This window comes from Lottia gigantea, assembly GCF_000327385.1.
Source record: "Lottia gigantea unplaced genomic scaffold LOTGIsca_77, whole genome shotgun sequence".
In the NCBI taxonomy this organism is placed as follows: domain Eukaryota; kingdom Metazoa; phylum Mollusca; class Gastropoda; family Lottiidae; genus Lottia; species Lottia gigantea.
Window position 1 is genome coordinate 1,162,456 of NW_008710566.1, and position 21,550 is coordinate 1,184,005.

General features: G+C 33.9%; 2 protein-coding genes across 2 annotated transcripts; one reads left to right on the top strand and one right to left on the bottom strand.

Annotated features, from left to right (window-relative positions):
• Nucleotides 1-2,809: 2,809 nt before the first annotated feature.
• Nucleotides 2,810-7,399, bottom strand: LOTGIDRAFT_53518 (hypothetical protein; the record flags this gene model as incomplete). Its single annotated transcript, XM_009066463.1, has 5 exons — nt 2,810-2,899; nt 3,313-3,443; nt 4,916-5,536; nt 5,995-6,300; nt 7,207-7,399. Coding segments are annotated over 5 exons (1,341 nt in total), but the record flags the coding sequence as incomplete, so codon positions are not given.
• A 5,942-nt stretch (nt 7,400-13,341) lies between these two features.
• On the top strand, nt 13,342-19,970 carry LOTGIDRAFT_168654 (hypothetical protein; the record flags this gene model as incomplete). Its single annotated transcript, XM_009066540.1, has 5 exons — nt 13,342-13,516; nt 14,225-14,395; nt 16,924-17,547; nt 18,291-18,395; nt 19,924-19,970. 5 exons carry the CDS (start codon nt 13,342-13,344, stop codon nt 19,968-19,970), a joined length of 1,122 nt encoding a protein of 373 aa, XP_009064788.1.
• Between the last annotated feature and the right edge of the window lie 1,580 nt (nt 19,971-21,550).

The window sequence follows — 21,550 nt, forward strand, 5'->3', positions numbered from 1 at the left end:
CTGATAAAAACTGTAGTCTCTATCGTGCCTACAAGGCAAATTTGACGCATTTTTACTAAGTCAAGGGCAATAACTCTGAAACTGTTCATTCAATTACTACCAATTTCGAACTTGACCGAGATCTCATCAATAAATACATGCATACCAAGTTTCATCAAGATTGGATAAAAACTGTAGCCTCTATCATACCTACAAGAAATGTGAATGGACAGACCGATGGACAGGGGCGACGGCAATATACGTCCACATTTCCATATGGGCATACACAGCCAATTTCAATATTAATATGTATTTCAGCCTCACAACTTTGAAAATAAATCCACATCACAATATTAGAAATTTAAGATAAACAGTTATAGACAAAAATATTTGATCATGAAACAATATGAAAGAATATTTAAAATAACGAATATGTACCCATAAAAATTTATATGGACAAAATGAGATTTTTTCATGATTTTTAATAATAATTTAAAAGAAATAAGAAATATTTACAGGTATAAAAGAAAGGACCTGACTGAATATATATGACTTCATTTAAAGACGACAACACACTCAGCAATATTCGTTGGCGAACCTCACTGTCAAACATGTGGAAGCATGTGGAAGATGATAACTGACATCAATTTTGAACCCTGGCATGATATTGGCATATCATCGTTAATATACCTGTAACACGAGGCCATGTTATTGTGATTGACAAAGAAAATGATTTAAAGATGACTTTGTCGAAACTTTTTTTTCGGCATTCTTCATGTTAAAGATGGGTTCCCTTATTTTCATTTATGAAAATCAAAATGCTTATACTTATATGAATAGAAAGTAGATGTGTTCTAATGACTTGGAAAAATACCAGTTTGTCTCACATGTCCATAATTAATTCATAAATAGCTAAATTAGAAGAGAATTACCAGCAGAATTCCAATGAGTGACTGATCAAAAAAAGGTCAAAAAGTCTTTTTTTGTTTATCCAGACTGTACATACATGGATATTGATGATTGGTTAAAATTCTTAATTATATGCAATAAGAACATAATGATATGATAAAGAATACATGCTAATTCATTAGAAACACCAATTAATCAAATAGTTTACTTAATTTGACACTAAAAAATAAGGAAACCCATCTTTAAGGGATGATACCATTAGACTTCCCTTGCATTATCTTAGACATTAAATACTAATTCCCATAGTTCATTTATAAAATTCTAACATATAAGGCCATACAAAATAAATAGTCTTTTTTACAGGCCTTTTTTTTCAAAAATTGGGGCGAGAGGGTGAATTTATTATTTATTATTTATAAGCGCTTTTTTAGATTTTCAACTGGAATAAATCGGAGCGAGTGAAAGCATTTATTATTTATTACCACAAATTTAATGTACATTTAATATTAAGGCAACAATCAGGCATTTTTAGACCTGTAAAACAGACTATTTATTTTGTATGGCCTAAAGAAAACTGACCAATGGTTTTTGATTTAAGATCGAAGGCATTGTAAAGAGGTTTTCTAAATTTTGTATGTGTACCGGAGACACTGATAGCATCAATTTGCATCATTCCAATTTTCAATCAGACATCTGTGGTTCCCGCAATTTCACTATAACTAAGTGTTTGATGATGTCACTAATCCCAAATATGCTTTATCATATAAGGCCCTTTGACGTCATCAAACACTTAGTTATAGTAGAATTGCAGGAACAACAAACGTCTGATTGAAAATTGGAATGGTGCAAATTGATGCTATAAGTGTCCCTGATACACAAACAATCCCTGTAAGCAAAAAATAAATCTGGATTTCTGTTGATTTAGCACATTCCATAAATATTCGATATCATTCGATTTACAAATAACAACAGTAATTGCCCTAACTTTGTGTGTAAATAAGTAATAAAATTTGTGACCTTTGACCTTCTTAAAACAACATCAACACAAATCTGTTTCCACCAGCAAAAAACTCACTCAATAGTCATTTTAAAGATTGAAAGTTATAAAACCACATTCTTGAGCTTTTTTGCAATTCAACCACTCCATATTCTGTTGGCAGCCACAAAGCTTCCGTTCATGAAATGTTTGTTACCATGCTGATATTATTCATTATAGTAACAGCGACCATGACTTTGTCGAAACTTTTTTTTCGGCTTTCTTCATGTTAAAGATGGGTTCCCTGATTTTCATTTATGAAAATGAAAATGCTAATACTTATATGAATAGAAAGTAGAGGTGTTCTAATGACTTAGTTTGACTTAGTTTGTCTCACATGTCCATAATTAATTCATAATCAACTAAATTAGAAGAGAATTACCAGCAGAATTCCAATGAGTGACCGATCAAGAAAGGTCAAAAAGTCTTTTTTTTGGTTATCCAGACTGTACAAACATGGACATTTATGATTAGTTAAAACTCTTAATTATATGCAATAAGAACATAATGATATGATTAAGAATATATGATAATTCATTAGAAACACCAATTAATCAAATAGTTTGCTTAATTTGACACTTAGAAAATAAGGAAACCCATCTTTAACCATTGCCATAAAATATCTCCTAGGATAACACAATCAAAGCACGTATCACAAATATACTAGCTTCAGCACTCTTCACTGTTATTACTTCTATTCAATAAATTCAACTGAGTTTCTAGATTGTTATTGATGTTATTATTCATATTGTTATTGTTGAATGACAAATTATCAAGTTTCATGGATTTTTCACAATTATCTTGTTTCATGATATATTTACACGGAGACAGTTTAATGTCTGATTTACTGTCGTCAAGTTTTTCCGCTTTTACTAATAAAGCTCCAAGTGTCTTTTTCACACGTAACATTGGTAAACGAGCTTTCGGATTATGAGCCCAACATTCTTTCATCAGTTTTGTCATTTGCATCAAAATCTACAAAAGAAAAGAAAGAGAATTTTTATTTTCTTAAAGGCAACTCATAGCGAACTTGTAAATTGAGAAATCAAATACAGTGGATCCTCGTTTATCTGCACAATTCCATTCCTAATAAAATGTATTACAGTCTAACTTGGTTTAACGGTCACCTGTATTCAGCACCACCCTTTAATGAACGGTCACCAAAAATACATCCCGTGCAATTTTCAACCAAATTTACCTCTATTCAACACCACCCTTTTAATGCGGCCAGCGGTCACCATTTTCTTAACACTAAACACTTTCTCGCCAAATTATACTTCATTGACAGAAGTGTAAGTGCTTGATAATCAAAACTACACAATTTGAATTATTGTGAAGGCAAGAATAGACTTGTAATATAGGACTCTTATGAGTTGAAATCTACGTACTTCATTAGAAGACCATCTATTAGGTATAGTAGGTCTCTGTAAGTCAGTCACTATCACTTTCTTCATGTCATCAAAACTAGGATCACTAGGCACAACATCCCAATATGGTATCTGATAATCTTCACTGAAACCTAGAATAATATAATATAGATAAAACTAGGATCACTAGGTACAACATCCCAATATGGTATCTGATAACCTTCACTGAAACCTAGAATAATATATTATAGATAAAACTAGGATCACTAAGTACAACATCCCAATATGGTATCTGATAATCTTCACTGAAACCTAGAATAATATAATATAGATAAAACTAGGATCACTAGGTACAACATCCCAATATGGTATCTGATAATCTTCACTGAAACCTAGAATAATATAATATAGATAAAACTAGGATCACTAGGTACAACATCCCAATATGGTGTCTGATAATCTTCACTGAAACCTAGAATAATATAATATAGATAAAACTAGGATCACTAGGTACAACATCCCAATATGGTATCTGATAATCTTCACTGAAACCTAGAATAATATAATATAGATAAAACTAGGATCACTAGGTACAACATCCCAATATGGTATCTGATAATCTTCACTGAAACCTAGAATAATATAATATAGATAAAACTAGGATCACTAGGTACAACATCCCAATATGGTATCTGATAATCTTCACTGAAACCTAGAATAATATAATATAGATAAAACTAGGATCACTAGGTACAACATCCCAATATGGTATCTGATAATCTTCACTGAAGCCTAGAATAATATAATATAGATAAAACTAGGATCACTAGGTACAACATCCCAATATGGTATCTGATAATCTTCACTGAAACCTAGAATAATATAATATAGATAAAACTAGGATCACTAGGTACAACATCCCAATATGGTATCTGATAATCTTCACTGAAACCTAGAATAATATAATATAGATAAAACTAGGATCACTAGGTACCCTAGAATATTAATATAAAATTTCAGCTATCTGCCTCACTTATCAAAACATAAATTAGGTGTCTGGTTGTTCATACAATTTTACAAAATCCTGATATGGAAGTATATATTCTCAAGAAAGAAAGAATGAACCATTTTATTTTTACAAGGATTACAATTTGTGGTCCACTTGGTATTGATTTAAGCTAAGATTCCATATAAGCGTCATGCGGATGCGTCATGCGGACATAAATGGCCCTTGCGGATCCATCATGCGTCAAATAAGATCCCATATGTGCTTTAAACGTATGCGTTATCTTTCTTTTGACGCACGGACCTCTAGACAGATGGATGCTTTAGTGCATAAAAACGACAGGAAATCCCCACAAAATACGTCACATTTGGGAGATTTACGCGCGAAAACGTATGACGGAGACCATTTGACGGATACCGCTTCCGCATATATGGAATCATACCCTCTTAAACCAACCATTTCAATTTTAACGCATGACAGATCCGCACGGCGCGTATATGGAATCTTAGCTTTATCCAGCATGGATTTTTTTTTAAATTAAATATCATAGATATCATTATAAAATATTTATTTTTTTATCTACTAAATCTCATAGAAAATTCAGAAATAGTACATTACCTCCAACAACAGCTCTTCGACTGATTTCCCATAAAACCAAACCAAAAGCATAGACATCCACACATTTGAAGGAATCAAAGAAATTTGGATTTAATGTTTCTTCCAATAACTCTGGCGCCATGTAACGCTTGGTACCAACTTTATTATTATGTCCAAAATCTAATACATTATCTTCTTGTGTGTGAGTAACAGCTAGGCCAAGATCTCCAATTACAGCAGTACCATTGGTTTTTACCAAAATATTTTTAGATTTGATATCTCGATGAGCTATAGCTGGTTTCCCATGGTTACCAACTATTTCCGTATGCATATGAACCAATCCTGCTGCAGCCGTCAAACATAAAGTTAACATTTCTTCGATGCTTAATATATGTGATATCAAATAATCGTACAGAGAACCGTGATGATGATAATGGGTTATTAACCACAGTTGTGTACACGAATTCCGTGACGTCATATCAGATGCGTAGTATCCCAATATGTTTTCGTGTCGTAATAAACAAGTGTTGTATATCTGTGTTTCACGTGACCAACTGGCCTCGTCTCGAGATGAAAAGATTTTGACTGCCACTGGTTCATCATGATAGGATCCCCTCCACACTTCACCATATCTTCCTTTACCTGCAACAATATATTAATTATATCCTTGATGATTTTCTCTGGTGATCCCAGCCAAAATTCTCAAAAACTCTTACACGCACTATATTTTTGTGGTATTTCACGATAGAATGGATGTCAGGGGTAAAATTTACACACCTATATAAAATATTTGCCAAGGATGCCAAGTTTATGAACTCAGACAGAGACACAGAGTTCTATCAGGTGTTTCTGAAAGAGGGTGCATGCCTCCCTCCACCTGAAACAACTGCCACAGTACTTAAAGGGGCAATGAACTCAGACAGAGACACAGAGTTGCATCAGGTGTTTCTGAAAGAGGGTCCAAGCCTCCCTCCACCTGCAACAACTGCCATTCTACTTAAACGGGGCAAGCTCGTTTAACAGATTTTGGACAAAAGCTCTTGTCAAATTGTCACCAATATTCTTAATATAAAATAAACAAATCTATAAATAGAACATACCAATACAATCATGAAGTTGAACTTGTCTAGCTACAGTTTGTTGGACCAGAAATGGAAGACCTGAGCCACTACCAGAAGTACAAGACTGTTCCAATATTTCTTGTAATGTGCTTTCTCCCACTTGTGTTGCTCTGAGCCCATCATCTTCATCTAATAGCCTGCGTTCTCGTTGAAACAGTTCATCCATTCTTTGTTTGTGTAGATGTCGACAGGCTATGACTATAATCGGTATTAAGATACTGACTATGATAATCGGTATTATAACAGCTAGTATTAACGGTAGGTGAAGTAAAAGTTCATTTTCATCTTCGGTACTTTCTGAAATTAAAATTTAAATAATCAATACATTTCATAGATCCTGCTGAGCATATATATAACATAGGCTATATCGTAGCCCGTAGAGTGAGCACGAGCCAAAAAAGTGAGAAAAAAACGAACGCGATACCAGAGTTTTATGCGATATCTCTCAAGAAAATCATCGGATCCTCACCAAATTCAATAGTACACATCTTCATAATAATATTGACACATACAAAAGATCAAAAGAATCCTTGGAGAATCGTAGCCTGTAGAGTGAGCAAAAGCAAAATAAGTAAAAAAACGAACGCGATACCAGAGTTTTATGCGATATCTCTCAAGAAAATCATCGGATCCTCACCAAATTCAATAGTACACATCTTCATAATAATATTGACACATACAAAAGATCAAAAGAATCCTTGGAGAATCGTAGCCTGTAGAGTGAGCAAAAGCAAAATAAGTAAAAAAACGAACGCGATATCAGAGTTTAATGCGATATCTCTAAAGAAAATCATCAGATCCTCACCAAATTCAATGGGGCACATCTTTATAATGATATTGACACACATACAAACAATCAAAAGAATCAATAGAGAATTGTAGCCTGTAGAGTGAGCACAAGGTAAATGTGAACAGACGGAAGGACCGATTACTTACGTGTGGGCGTATAAAAATGAAATGAAAAAAAGGAAAGCAAACTCTTTTTCCCTTTTCATTTGACGAGAGATCTATTATATTCACAGCCTTCATATACTAGTGTTTAGTCCCATTATAACGACTTGACCCTTGTTCCATATCGGTTCCATTGACCTCCATCACTGACAAGAGAAAACAAGTAAGCTATCTCACTAAACATGAGCCAGAAGTCATCAGCCAGTATATTCTAAAGCCAAATGAAATCATTGTACAAACCTTCTTTTCCACTGGTTGGTAATGGAGCTAGGGTAGCTGTTAACAAATCATTACACCAGTTTCCTTGGCAACAGGATACAGCACCAACATGATTTTTACTGTGACAGGACATTTGACTGCTGCTATCTCTGTCAAAACATCCTTTACTTTTAACAATAACATTGTTGGTATTACTTATAGATGAATAACACTGAAATATCACATAGAATTGGTTCAATTTTCAGAGGGAAGTTTGGCATAGAGTTTGCAAGCTGATGACAGTCGAGTTCTCAAAAGCCATGGCATCATATTTTTCTAAACTTGCAAGCTTAGATGGTCCCAGGACCAGGTCAAAATGGCCTTCCAAAAGTCAACATGGTCCTAAAAAAAAGTCGAAATGGCCCAAAAAATTACTCTTTGAATTCGACCAAATTTTCAAGTCAAAATTCCACCTAAAAAAAGTCAAAATGGACCCAGGAAAAAAAAATTTTTGGGGCCATTTTGACCAAATTGTGGGACCATTTTGGTCTAGGGCCATTATGACTATAGCCCGCTTGACATACCGGTACTATGAATTGAACATCAATCTCAAACTATGTCATTATTTTGAACCCATATTTCAATTCACATAAAAAATATTACCGATATATTAGTTTCACAGCTTTCTTTTCCCTCACATTTCTCTAGTGGTGAACATTTACAGACAAAATAAACATGGCTTACGTTGTTGAATTTGGAGAGATTTGGTAGACCTACAAAGTAAATTTTAAGAACAGTTACAAGGTCTGATTTTATATGAAGTTTGTTTTTTCTTCAAATTATGTTTCCACATAAAACTATCAATTGCAAATACATTAGGCCTATTATAGACTATCTTATAACATGCTTGTTTCACCAAGCTTCAACAGTAGCCAGTTGCCTTTGGTTAATTCTAGGCCAATAAGATAATAAGTTATAATTCCATTATAGTGTTCCGCGGGAGATCTCTGGGCTGGGAGTGGAGAGCCTATTCATAGGCTAGTTATTTTATGATTCGACACTCACTATGAAGCCAAATATTGAATAAAATGGCGTCTTTTTGTTTACAAAAGGTGTAAAAAGTTTCAACTTGTTATTTCATTACTTTTTCAATTCACAGTTTTGTAAGCTGCAACATATTTCATATTATTGCTCCTGATTGACAATGCTATCATCTAAATTCTTACCATAGATATAAATGGAATCTGTTAGAAATAACACCAGAATTATGGCAATCATCGTGCCAAGACTTCCAAAACAGCCTCTGTTTGAGTACAAATTCTGTCCCACTCTTCTGAAAAACAGCCTCGAAAGTAGCGACTCAAGTGGCTCCGTTCAATTTCTTGACTTCAAATATGATAAAAAAAAATTAAATATCAAAACTTAATTCTTTGTTTTTTTGTTCTAAAATACAAAATGAAATAATAATTATGAAGAAACGACTTGATATATATAATGTATAGAAAGGGCACACGATACTTTAATGAAACTCATTGCTTCGTTTTTTGATTTTCGTTTCAAAATCTAAATCTTCTAAAGATTCTTTTTGACGATCTTTATATGACGATACATCAATTTTGATAGCTTGTGATATAATATGTCTAATGCGCATGCGAGCAGGAAGTTAAACGCCATATTGAATTGTTTTGACTGAAATCTCAAAAGATTTTGCAATTAAAATGTGGAATTAAGAAACATTTTCCATACAAACACTCAAACTAATTAGCTGAATGGTCGATTGATACAATGACTGTATTGTCAAGTAGAATTTGACGACAGAAATCCAAGAAATCATCGTTAACTGACTTGCTGAAAGAGGTAAAGTAAAAAATATCTGAAAATTTTTTGTGTAAATTGTAAAAAAATTGGTCATTTAAAGATTTTTTTATTACAATAGAATATATTCGCTATGTTCTAGATAGATCTGTACTAGCGTTCCTGCTTAAAGTATATAACCCATTTGCCTACTTTAAAGTTATTTACATTGAAATTGAGCATTGAGTGAGCTTTGTTATTGAAGTTTTTTTTTTCTGTCACTTTACAAATAGATCTTGACCTTATTGAAGATAAAATAATCATTTGCATGCCATTTTCGTCTGAATGGTTTCATAACCGTTTAAAAATATGGAATGATGATTTTTTCATTTGAAATAAGGTGACATCTGATCAAACCCAATTTCGTTCTTTTGGCATCCCAACATGAAAGTTTAGTTCAACTGAAATGTAATAGGCTACTGTTGTCACTTCCAGGATGTTAATGCCACTGACTTTCTCACTGTCCGTTATGACTCAAAATAAACTAGCATGACCTGATGAACTTTTGTTGTGAATCAATCCTTTACCAGTTTCAAAGTTTCAAGAAATCTCCCTTGAGAAAGTGCATTTTTGGATCCTTGTTTGGAAGAAAAAAAAAATAGGACCAGATCTTAATTAAGCTCCAAATAAGCTGATAGGATTTAAGCTTATTTTAAAAATTCTGGGGTTCTTGTAACTAGTAATTCTATATATATATTTGTGAGCATTAGTTATCATAGCTCCCTGTCATAGGTTTTTCATAAATAATTAGCTGGCATTTACACAAAAAAGTTAGGCTGTTCTCCAATATTTCCTAGTGTTAAAGATATTAAAAAGCTCATTATGATTTCACTAGCAACTTTCATTGAATACTACAATTTAAGTCAATATATATTTTTCAGTTATTATCAATGTAATGTTTCCTGTTACTTCCTGTTTACACAAAAATAAAGCCATAGGGAAATTTTCTGCAGTTGATATAAGCATATAAATTGCTGTATTTTTTTTTGTACAAAATGCGAACGTAGGGTGCATATGCAGTGTATAATGCTTCTTTGTTCGCGTCATAAAATCCCATCGGTGGAGAGGGCAGAAATTTGATTGACTGGCGGTGTCATTAAACTGACAAATGTTCAAGAAGTCTGTCTTTAAACCCTAAATGAAGTGTCTATTATAAGCTTATTAAAAATAAAAGCAAATAAAAAAACGAACGAATGTTTTAGATTTGAATAAAACTGGTTTTACGATTTTTAACAGGAGCCGCGGGCCCGCGGTGGGTCATTGAGTTAAACGCTCTGATAAGCTGAAGGTCCAGGGTTCAATCCCGGCATAGGTCGAGATAATACCTACGGATTTTTCCCCCCTGTCAGTGATGCAGGTAAGAGGGACTGACATGGAAAAAGCGTCTAGTCGTTCGGATTGGACAATAAACCGAGGCCCCGTGTGCTACAGGTTGTGCACGTTAAAGATCCCCCGACAGTTGGAAATCGAAAGAGAGCAGGCTAATGCCGCTGTCCTGGTAAAATTTCCCTCATCGCACCCTGCATGGCGTTGCCCGTCTTCATCAGCCCACATGGTGCAGAAAATGTATTGAATATATAAAACTAAATCTCATACCTCTAGGATGGCTGTGCAGTTATCATTTGACATGTGGCCACATGAAAATATATATATAGTTATGGTTTGATTTGAAAGTGTGTAATTAACTGTATCCTCTTACAAATATTAGAATCCAGCTGACTTCTTTCTTTTCATATATCATTGAAGTGATACAGTCATCTAAATATTTACTTTACTGGTACCAACTGATAGAGCTAGATCTTTTCTATACTTTTGTGAGGTTCAAAGTTCTGAAGTCTGATGACCCTGAATAAGTCATCTTCACTCATAATTCCAGTCAATAATCCTGGAAATATCCAAGCCAAGAAGTTTGGCCAAGGACCAGCTGTTAGAAAGGATCCTTAAAGATGGGTTCCCTTATTTTAATTCATGAAAATGAAAATGCTAATACTTATATGAATAGAAAGTAGAGGCGTTCTAATGACTGGGAAAAATACCAGTTTTTCTCACATGACCATAAATAATTCATAATTAGCTAAATTAGAAGAGAATTACCAGCAGAATTCCAATGAGTGACCGATCAAGAAAGGTCAAAAAGTCTTTTTTTTATTTATCCAGACTGTACATACATGGACATTTATGATTGGTTAAAATGCTTAATTATATGCATAATGATTTCATTAAGAATACATGATAATTCATTTGAAACACCAATTAATAAAAAAGTTTGCTTTATTTGACACTAAAAAATAAGGAAAGCCATCTTTAATTCAATCAATTTGTTATCCCTTCATAGAAAGCTTATAGTTGTTTCTTTCCTTCTTAACTTAAAATTATTTCCTCCAACAGAGCACAAAACTTGTGGAATTACTTTGCTTTTATTTTCTGCTGTTCCCTTTGCCACTTCTGACTCTGCATCTCATCTCTGAGAAGGATTTCTGACTAGTTTCTAGTGATTCTGTTGTTACAGTTGTTAGACTTGAAACATCTGTTTATATTTCTGAGTATTTCAACAGACTAGAGTTAGATGTTGACTCTACTCTTACATGTTATTACTGTGCAGGTGTAGGCAACATATGATAGAAATATTTTGAAATTTTCATCTAAATTAACTTAATCTAACGAAAAGGACAGAATTAAAGTATGGTAGTATAAGCTTATGTCAGGTTAAATTCTTTCTTCTTATATCTTTATGAATATTTATTAATTTTTATACGCCCACACATACGATGGGCGTATATTGTAATCACCCTGTCGGTCGGTCCGTCCTTTCATATTTGGATCGTGCTCACTCTACAGGTTACAATTCTTTACAGATTCTTTTGATTTTTATTTTGTATGTCAATGTCATTATGAAGATGATCCCTATTGATTTTCATGATGATCGGATAATTTTTCACCGAAATATCGTGTCTGACTTGATGTTTTACTCTATTAGCTATATTGTGCAACTCGTGCTCACGCTACAGGCTACAATTCTTTTGATTTTTATTTTGTGTGTCAATGTCATTATGAAGATGATCCCTATTGATTTTCATGATGATCGGATAATTTTTCACCGAAGTATCGTGTCTGACTTGACGTTTTACTCTATTAGCTATATTGTGCAACTCGTGCTCACTCTACAGGCTACAATTCTTTTGATTTTGATTTTGTGTGTCAATGTCATTATGAAGATGATCCCTATTGATTTTCATGATGATCGGATAATTTTTCACCGAAATATCGTGTCTGACTTGACGTTTTACTCTATTAGCTATATTGTGCAACTCGTGCTCACTCTACAGGCTACAATTCTTTACAGATTCTTTTGATTTTGATTTTGAATATTTACCATCCACATGCCGTGGTGGGCGTATATGGCTGTGGTCCACTATCTTTTTGATATCCAGCAATGAGGATGTTTTACTATTTTCACAGAAGTAATTGCAGAAGAAACAGCTCCATAATGATTTTAGACTTTGACAGTTGTTGCTATGATTCCTCACAGCTGATGGACAGATCTCATAATTATCTGTTTTATCAGCTGTTTTCTTTAAAGAATCTTGTTACTAATATTCTTCAGTTTATTACAATTTGCTGCCTTTTACCTCTGACATTTTGCTCTTAAATGTAAGATTCACATTATGATATAGTCAATGATATTCTGAATTATGTATAAAACCAAGATCTACAGCATTTAAAGATGGATTCCCTTATTTTCATTTATGAAAATGAAAATGCTAATACTTATATGAATAGAAAGTAGAGGTGTTCTAATGACTTGGAAAAATACCAGTTTGTCTAACATGTTCATAATTAGCTAAATTAGAAGAGAATTACCACCAGAATTCCAATGAGTGACCGATCAAGAAAGGTCAAAAAGTCTTTTTTTTTGTTTATCCAGACATACATGTACATTTATGATAGGTTAAAACTCTTAATTATATGCAATAAGATCATAATAATATGATTAAGAATACATGATAATTCATTAGAAACACCAATAAATCAATTAGTTTGCTTAATTTGACACTAAAAAATAAGGAAACCAGGAAACGATGTTGGATTACGCAGAATGTCAGAATACTCAGATGTCGGATATCACAGAGTACACTGAACATTCACTGGTTAAAGTTTTATGCAACGTTTCAACATGTTTCCCCAACATAATGATAAGAGGTGGTGGGCAAATTATATAGACATTATGTGCCTGAGGACGACAGGGAGAAACATGTGGAAAGCCGTGTCTATATATATAACATTTAAATATGTGTGTCTTTATTATTCCAGTAAAAGGGCGGTATGCCACCACCACCGCCGCCCGCACCACCACCCGCCCCTACTGGGTTGCCTAAAGTGCCTAAAACTAAAACTAATGCAGGTGGAGCTACAGACAGAAAAGCCTTATTAACTTCTATACACAGTGGAGCCAAATTAAAGAAAACTGTAACCAATGATAGAAGTGCACCTTCTGTTGGTAAGTAGTTTGCTCGCTTATCTGAGGGATTAATCCTGGCATAGGTTGAGAGATGAGATATACTTTCGATTTTTATACGCCCTCACATAAGATGGGCGTATATTGTAATCACCCTGTCCGTCCGTCCATTCACATTTGGTTCGTGCTCACTCTACAGGCTACAATTCTTTACAGATTCTTTTGATTTTTATTTTGTATGTCAGTGTCATTATGAAGATGATCCCTATTGATTTTCATGATGATCGGATAATTTTTCACCGAAATATCGTGTCCGACTTGAAGTTTCACTCTATTAGCTAATTTAAAAACTTGGTGGAATTTCTCAGCATAAATAACTGGTAGTAAATATATATATATCATTGAATTAAAACTATTAAAATTTCTTTAACATGAGACAAATCATACTTTAGTCACTAAAGACTGTTTTATCATTTCTGATTTCTTGTCTGGCAAGCTATCTTTAAACCCTGTTTCCCCTTGTCAATAATTGAAGGAAGCCATTCAAATGGGACCAAAAAAATCTGCTACTGGCTCTTGGAAATCGAAAAAAGTATAGGTTGATGATGCAATCTTGGAAGAATTTCCCAGATCAGTCCAATTAGGTGCAGAAAAGTAGGGTGTAAAACTCCATTTCATTTCATTAGGACATAAGGACATAAAAGTCTGATTAATAAGCTTTTAAGATAGTTTATGATTATAATTTTACAGGAAACAACAATAAAAGGAGTGATCCACCTGGTGGAGGTATCGGAGGAGGTTCGACAGGGGGAGGATCTACTCCAAGTGGTAACAGTGCTGGTCCTGTAGGTCTAGGGGGATTATTTGCTGGAGGTATACCAAAGTTACCAAACAAAGGAAACACTGGACCACCCAAACGAGGTATGTACAAAATACAACTTAAATATATTTCTGATGACGACAGGTGTATATTGTGTTGAAACGTTATGTGCCTTATTAAAGAAGTGTGTTATATTCCATAATATTGTCTTGTGTTTTGTTATATGAGCTCCTCGCTTCTATATGTCGTTAAAATATTTTTGCACATCCAAGGATGAATCAAATTTTCAAAAATAATAGTAGTCCATTCAGTTTTGAGGTACGGTACTGAACTCAATAAAACAAAGTGCGACAAAGACATCTTGTAATTTAGTAGAATTCAGTAGAGAGGTAGGCTTTTTGCTTCTGAGTAGATGTTAAGCCTACTACTCGCTTAAAAGTAGAATATCCAGAAATGTCTTGATGAACTCTTTGAATTATAATATAAGGATCCTGTTATGTTATTTATGACACCAGGTATATCTACTGGCTCTTATTCGCCAAGTTTAAAATTCCTTAATTTTATGTTTATTCTAAGACGTAGTATCACTTTAATGGTTAATGTCAAATTTGAATTTTATGATGGTGAAATGAGGAAAGGCCTGAGTACGGCCAGATTTGTCAGGCAAAATATAAGCTTAACTTACTTGGTTCAAAATGGTATTTATTCCACCTCAAAATGATATAGATTGCTCTTGTTTTTATACGCCAACATGGAAATGTGGACGTATATTGCCGTCGCCCCTGTCCGTCCTATCGTTGGTCCGTCCACATTTGTTGTATGCACGATAGAGACTACAGTTTTTATCTGATCTTGATGAAACTTGGTATGCATGTATATATTGATGAGATCTCGGTCAAGTTCAGAGTTATTGCCCTTGACTTAGTAAACACGTGTTAAATTTGGCTTGTATGCACGATAAAGGCAACAGTTTTTATCTGATCTTTATGAAACTTAGTATGCATGTATATATTGATGAGATCTCAGTCAAATTCGAAATTGATAATAATCGGATGAACTGTTTCAGAGTTATTGCCCTTGATTAAGTAAAAACCCTACAAATTTGTTTTGTAGTCATGATACAGAGTGCAGTTTTTATCTGATCTCGATGAAACTTGGTATGCATGTATATATTGACAAGATCTCAGTCAAGTTGAAATTGCTAACAATTGGGTGAACGGTTTTGGAGTTATTGCCCTTGAATTAATTCAATGCGTCTAATTTGGCTTGTAGGCCTCTTAGAGACTACATTTTTTATACGATCTTGATGAAATTTGTTATGAGATCTCAGTAAAGCTTGAAATTAGTAACAATCAGATGATTGGTTTCACATATTAAACCACTATTATTTCTGACAGCTGGTAGTGGGTGTTTGATACCTTGCCTGGCAAGCTATCTTTGTTTTGGATCTCACCCAAAATATCTTTGACAAAGCCATAGTTTTAAACAGGAAACTTTTGAATATAATAATTATTGTGTCAAGTACTGCTATTGAATGAAAGTGTGTGTTAAAGGTTATAATTTTGTGTGTGTTAAAGGTTATAATTTTGTGTGTGTTAAAGGTTATAATTTTGTGTGTGTTAAAGGTTATAATTTTGTGTGTATTTAATTGTATTATATTTATGTGTATTGGTAACACAGATAGAAATGATTTGAAACATGCCAATTTTCAGTCAGTTGTCTGTAGGATTGTTGTAAACCCCAGAGTAGAGTCCCCACTATGTCTATATCTTCTGGGATCCCGAAACGATCTTAAAAACATAACTACATGGCAATGAAGGAAGACAAAATGGCGGATCCTCAACATTTATTCGTGGTATTTTCAAAATTTATTTCATTGTGTATAGAGCGCATCCCTTCTGTAAGGGGCCCATTTTAGGGTAAAAAACTGCGCATTTTATTTGGAAATATACGGTATATGAAGTTTTACTTCATTCAAACTTGTTCAAAGGGTTAAAGTGAAATGTTCTGTCTATTATAATTCAAAGTAATTGAACAGAAAGGAAATGATAGAAAATAGTTAAGTTTGAACTTTAATCAACTTTACCACACTTCCTTATTCATTTAAAGATGGGTTCCCTTATTTTCATTTATAAAAGAAAATGCTGATACTTATATGAATAGAAAGTAGAGGTGTTCTTATGACTAGAAAAAATACCAGTTTGTCTCACATGTCCATAATTAATTTATAATTAGCTAAATTAGAAGAGAATTACCACCAGAATTCCAATGAGTGACTGATCAAGAAATGTCAAAAAGTCTTTTTTTTTTGTTTATCCAGACTGTACATACATGGACATTTATGATTGGTTAAAACTCTTAATTATATACAATAAGAACATAATGATATGATTAAGAATACATGATAATTCATTAGAAACACCAATTAATCAAATAGTTGGCTTGATTTGATACTAAAAAATACGGAAACCCATCTTTAAGAAAAATTGTTATGTGACTAAAGCCTGTCTCCCAGTGTTCAACACAATATAGGTTTTTTGTTTTTGTTGAATATTAAAGGGATTAATCCTTGTTTCGTGAGTTTACAAATAAGCCATATTACCAATGTCATTGCTTTGCTTTTTTTCAGTGGGCGGACCATCAGTACCATTTAAACCACCAGGAGGTCATAGTAATGGTAAACTAGTTAATGGTACAACAGCAGCTCCGCCGCCACCTCCTCCATCACAATCCAGCAAACCATCAAGACCAGTGTCGAACATCAACAAGAAACGAGAGAACTTTGAAAATGAAAGAAATTTAGAGCATAAGAATTCGACTGTCAGTAGCAATACAGCACAATGGAACAAAGCAAAAGTTCAGCCCCCTCCTCCTCCAAGTAGACCAGCACCCTCACATAGTTCGAGTAGACCCACAAGCATGGTTGGTAGGCCGTTACCGCCAACTCCTCATAATTTAGCTGAAAGTAGTGCACCTCCTGGTCCACCACGAAGTGCACCACCACCACCCCCAAGACAAACACCATCCATACCCCCTGGAAGACCTAGTGCCCCTCCACCCCCCGTTAGAACAACATCTGCTCAAGGAGGAGGAACTGTAGGCAGATCTGGTGGTGTAAGGCCACAACTTGCAAGGCGACAAGACCCTCCCCCACCCCCTCCTCCTCATAGTGGACATTCACATAGTTTTAGTTCTCAACATGCTCCAGTTTTAAACAAACATTCTACCAGTATAACTTCGAATAATTCAAACAGTAAGTACATGACTTTATATTCATAGATAAATATTGTCCAATCAAAATTGGCCCTACTGTATTGGTAGCAAATTTCAGCCAATCAAAACAAATCAATCGTTATTATGCTTTGTTTGCGAACGTAAACAAAACCAAAGCAGCTTGCCATTACATATTTTGATGAATGTGTACGGTACAGAATTGAGTAAGATTTCCGTTAAAGAATAAAAGCCGAGAGAAAATCAAACCTTACTTTGGAATATTAACTTGGAAAGAATGTGTTCTTATCTCTTCAAACCAGCGGCGGCAAAGAAATGTTGTGTTTTGTTTACATGACCTCATTTCTGTTCTACTGATCTGATTGGTCAGATTTAAATGCCACCAATCTCATTTCCACACCCCCAAAGCGAAGTGTAGTGGGCTACGTTTAATACGGGATGATACGACCATGACAAAACGCGTATTCTTGATACAGGGACTTTATACTACTAACATCGTTAACAGATAATTGATCTCCAAAGACTATAAATGTATTTAGTGCATATATATTTTTTTTTTGATCAAATGGGGAAGACACTGAAAAATGTGGGCTAATGAGGATGGGCAACGCCATGCAGGGTGCAATAAGGAAAATTTTCCATGTCAACCCTCTCACCTGCATCACTGACAGGGGGAAACCGGGTTGAAAATTTTGAAGGTATTATTATTTTTTTTTTTACATAACCAAGTCAGTTTTATATTGCATTTATTGTTTTTCTTTTCAGATTTTGATGACAGATTCAAGTTTCATAGTGTCCACGAGTTTCCCCATCCAGAGAGACTGAATATTGGTGTCAAAACCTATCCTAGCCACAGTCCGAGACGTGCTTGTAAGTAGATGCAATGATTTGATACGAAATATGGAAATGTGGACGTATATTGCTGTCACCCCTGTCCGTCGGTCCGTCAAAATTTCTCGTAAACACAATAGAGACTACAGTTTTCAACTGATTTTAATGAAATTTGGTGTGATCATTTATATTGATGAGATCTTGGTCAAGTTCAAACTTGATGATCTTTCCATGAAAGGTTTTTGAGTTATTGCCCTTGACTTAGAAAAAATGCATCAAAATTTGTTCGTGAACGCAATAAAGACTACAGTTTTCAGATGATTTTAATGAAATTTGGTGTGATCATTTATATTGATAATGTGATGTATTTGGGTTATTGATATTGATTTTTAAAAATTTGGTGGAATTTCTCAGCATAAATAACAGGTAGTAAATATATATATCATTGAATTCAAACTAATAGAATTTCTTCAATATGAGAAAATTCATACTTTAGTCACTGAAGACTGTTTTATCATTTCTGACAGCTGCCAGTGGGCGTATGTTACCTTGCCTGGCAAGCAATCTTTACCATTTGCCTGAAACTCCTGGGGGTGCTCAACTATTTATCAGATTCTTTAAACCCTTTCGCGTCGACATCGAAAATTTTCAACAATGGGTTTTGATGTTATATTGCTAAGCGTCGAAAGTTTTCGACTTTTATGTTATATTTACATGTTTGTAGTGTGTGTAGTCATATCTAAGGGAGGTAATGAGATAGGTGTCTCTTTCTTTTGTTTACACGTCTACTTTCCGTTTTGCCGCTACAAATCAGCTGGTTTATTCTGTAAAATCGAAAGATATTAATCTTTGAAGTCAATCGATATTTTTAAGGGTTCAATAGTGAAACGTCAAAGTTAATGAAGTGAAGCGTCAAATTTAGCATAATGATAAGCTGGTGCTTGTGGCAAATTTTCCGACATTTTTTGTACATATTTGTTGTGCGTGTAGTCATATCTAAGGGAGGTAATGAAATAGGTGTTTGTTTACACGTCTGCTTTCCGTTTTGGCACTAAAAAACAGCAGGTTTATTGCTGTTGCTAGCAGTCGTTGAAAAAAACTTGCTTTTAGAGTCTGCCTCTTCAGGAATGACCTGAGCATTAAGGTACAGGTTTGACAGTGAAATTCCTCATTTGAGGCTTTTTTGAAGTAATAGAGTGATTTTTGAACATTTCTAGTACTTCTGACGACTATTTGCAAGTATCCAAGACTTCCTGTTTTTAGAGGAATTCCTCTAATTTTCTGGTATTTTTTTTATTTCAAATAAAACCTTTAAGTTTTAAGAAAGAAAAGACTCCTGTATGGGAAATGACTTCCAAAGCATCTTAAAATGGTGAAATCTCCCTCTATACCTCACATGAGAGTCTGTAAGCCATCTTTACCTTCAGCTGATATTTTTCATTTTTTCTTTTTTTCGTTCCACACTGGGATCCATGTATTTACATATATTTGAGACCAAAATCAACCCCCCAAAATGCCAAACCTGTCTCTTTTGGTTTATTTAAATATGTTTTTGTTAATTTTTCAGCCACACAACAGAGACGAGCACCACCCCCACCCCCACCACCTCGATAGCAACTGACTGGTAATAGTGGATAATGATGTATTAGTATCACACCTCTACACAATAACACGAAATCTGTGTAGACTGGTCGTTTTAATCTCAATACAAACCATTGAGTTTTATTACTTATAATTCCATGATCTGCTCAATACATGTCACATGGAAATGGATTCATTGTTACGATACCATGAAGATATTGTGGGTGACCGCTTGAAACCTCGTATACGCCATATTTGGTCATTTTGACTTTTTGGTACCGTTTGAAAGCTTGTAAAAGCGTGGATCTTGTGATCAAAACCTCGTATTCTTAGCTTGATTGTAAATAACTCAAAAAGCACTAATTAAATAACACGTATATAAACAGTCAGATTTAAAACCTTGTAAAATATATTATTATACGAGGTTCAATGTTTCTTTTTCTGCGGATGAAAATGAAAAACCTTGTATACTGTATTATTATACGAGTTTTTGGTTCAATAGGCCGGAGAACTCAAATTGTTATACAAGGTTTATATTTTCAAAGAATGAAAACCACGTATAGCGGTAAAAAAAATAATAAAAAAGATTTTAACAAAATACGCGTACAAATAGTTTTTTGCGTTTTTCTCGAAAAGTTATTCTGCGTCATATATCGTTATACGAGGTTTCAAGCGGTCACCCACGATATTTTGACAAATGGAAAAGATTGTTTCAAAAAGATACCAATGAATATCTTCAAAATTGTCAAAATATCGAATTAAATTCCACGTATTTTGTCCAATGCTATCTGCAGCTAAGGAGCATGTAATAAGCAGGCCATGGAATTTTGATGATGCGAAAGTCACAGATGAATATATTTTAAAATGAAACCTGTATATTGGTGATTTGATTAATGTATATATCCTACAATTGCCTTGAATAAAATGGGAATACTACTATTTGGTTATAATTCAGATGTAGATATTTCTTCTCATGTCTTTTCTGTGTTATAATCCACTTGCCATCTATGATCTGACAAATACTTATGCAACATGTGTTCTAGGTCACTAAAATATTCAACCAATCAATTGCTTAGTTCAATTCAAGCTTGTGAGGAATTCAGGGATATCTGTTATTTTACAATGACCTGTATCCTCTGTCAATGGTTTTGATTGGTTAGCATAAATTGAGAATTGATCATGATTTAATGAAGAATTTGATCAGATCATAGATGATGAGTGGAGTAACCCGCAGAAGAAATATGAAACAAAACATCTTGTTTTGCAAAAAAGGAACAGTTTGATAAGAATAAGACTTTTGTGTTCCTGTGAGACAAATATTTTTTTCATTATCATTTGAAATTCTTTTTTTCGTATTTATTCAAATATAATCCAAACTTTGGTTGTATATCTTTAAAGATGGGTTACCTTATTTTTTAGTGTCAAATTAAGCAAACTATTTGATTAATTGGTGTTTCTAATGAATTATCATGTATTCTTAATCATATCATTATTTTCTTATTGCATATAATTAAAGTTTTAACCAATCATAAATGTTCATGTTTGTACAGTCTGGATAAACAAAAAAAGACTTTTTGACCTTTTTTGATCGGTCACTCATTGGCTTTTTGCTG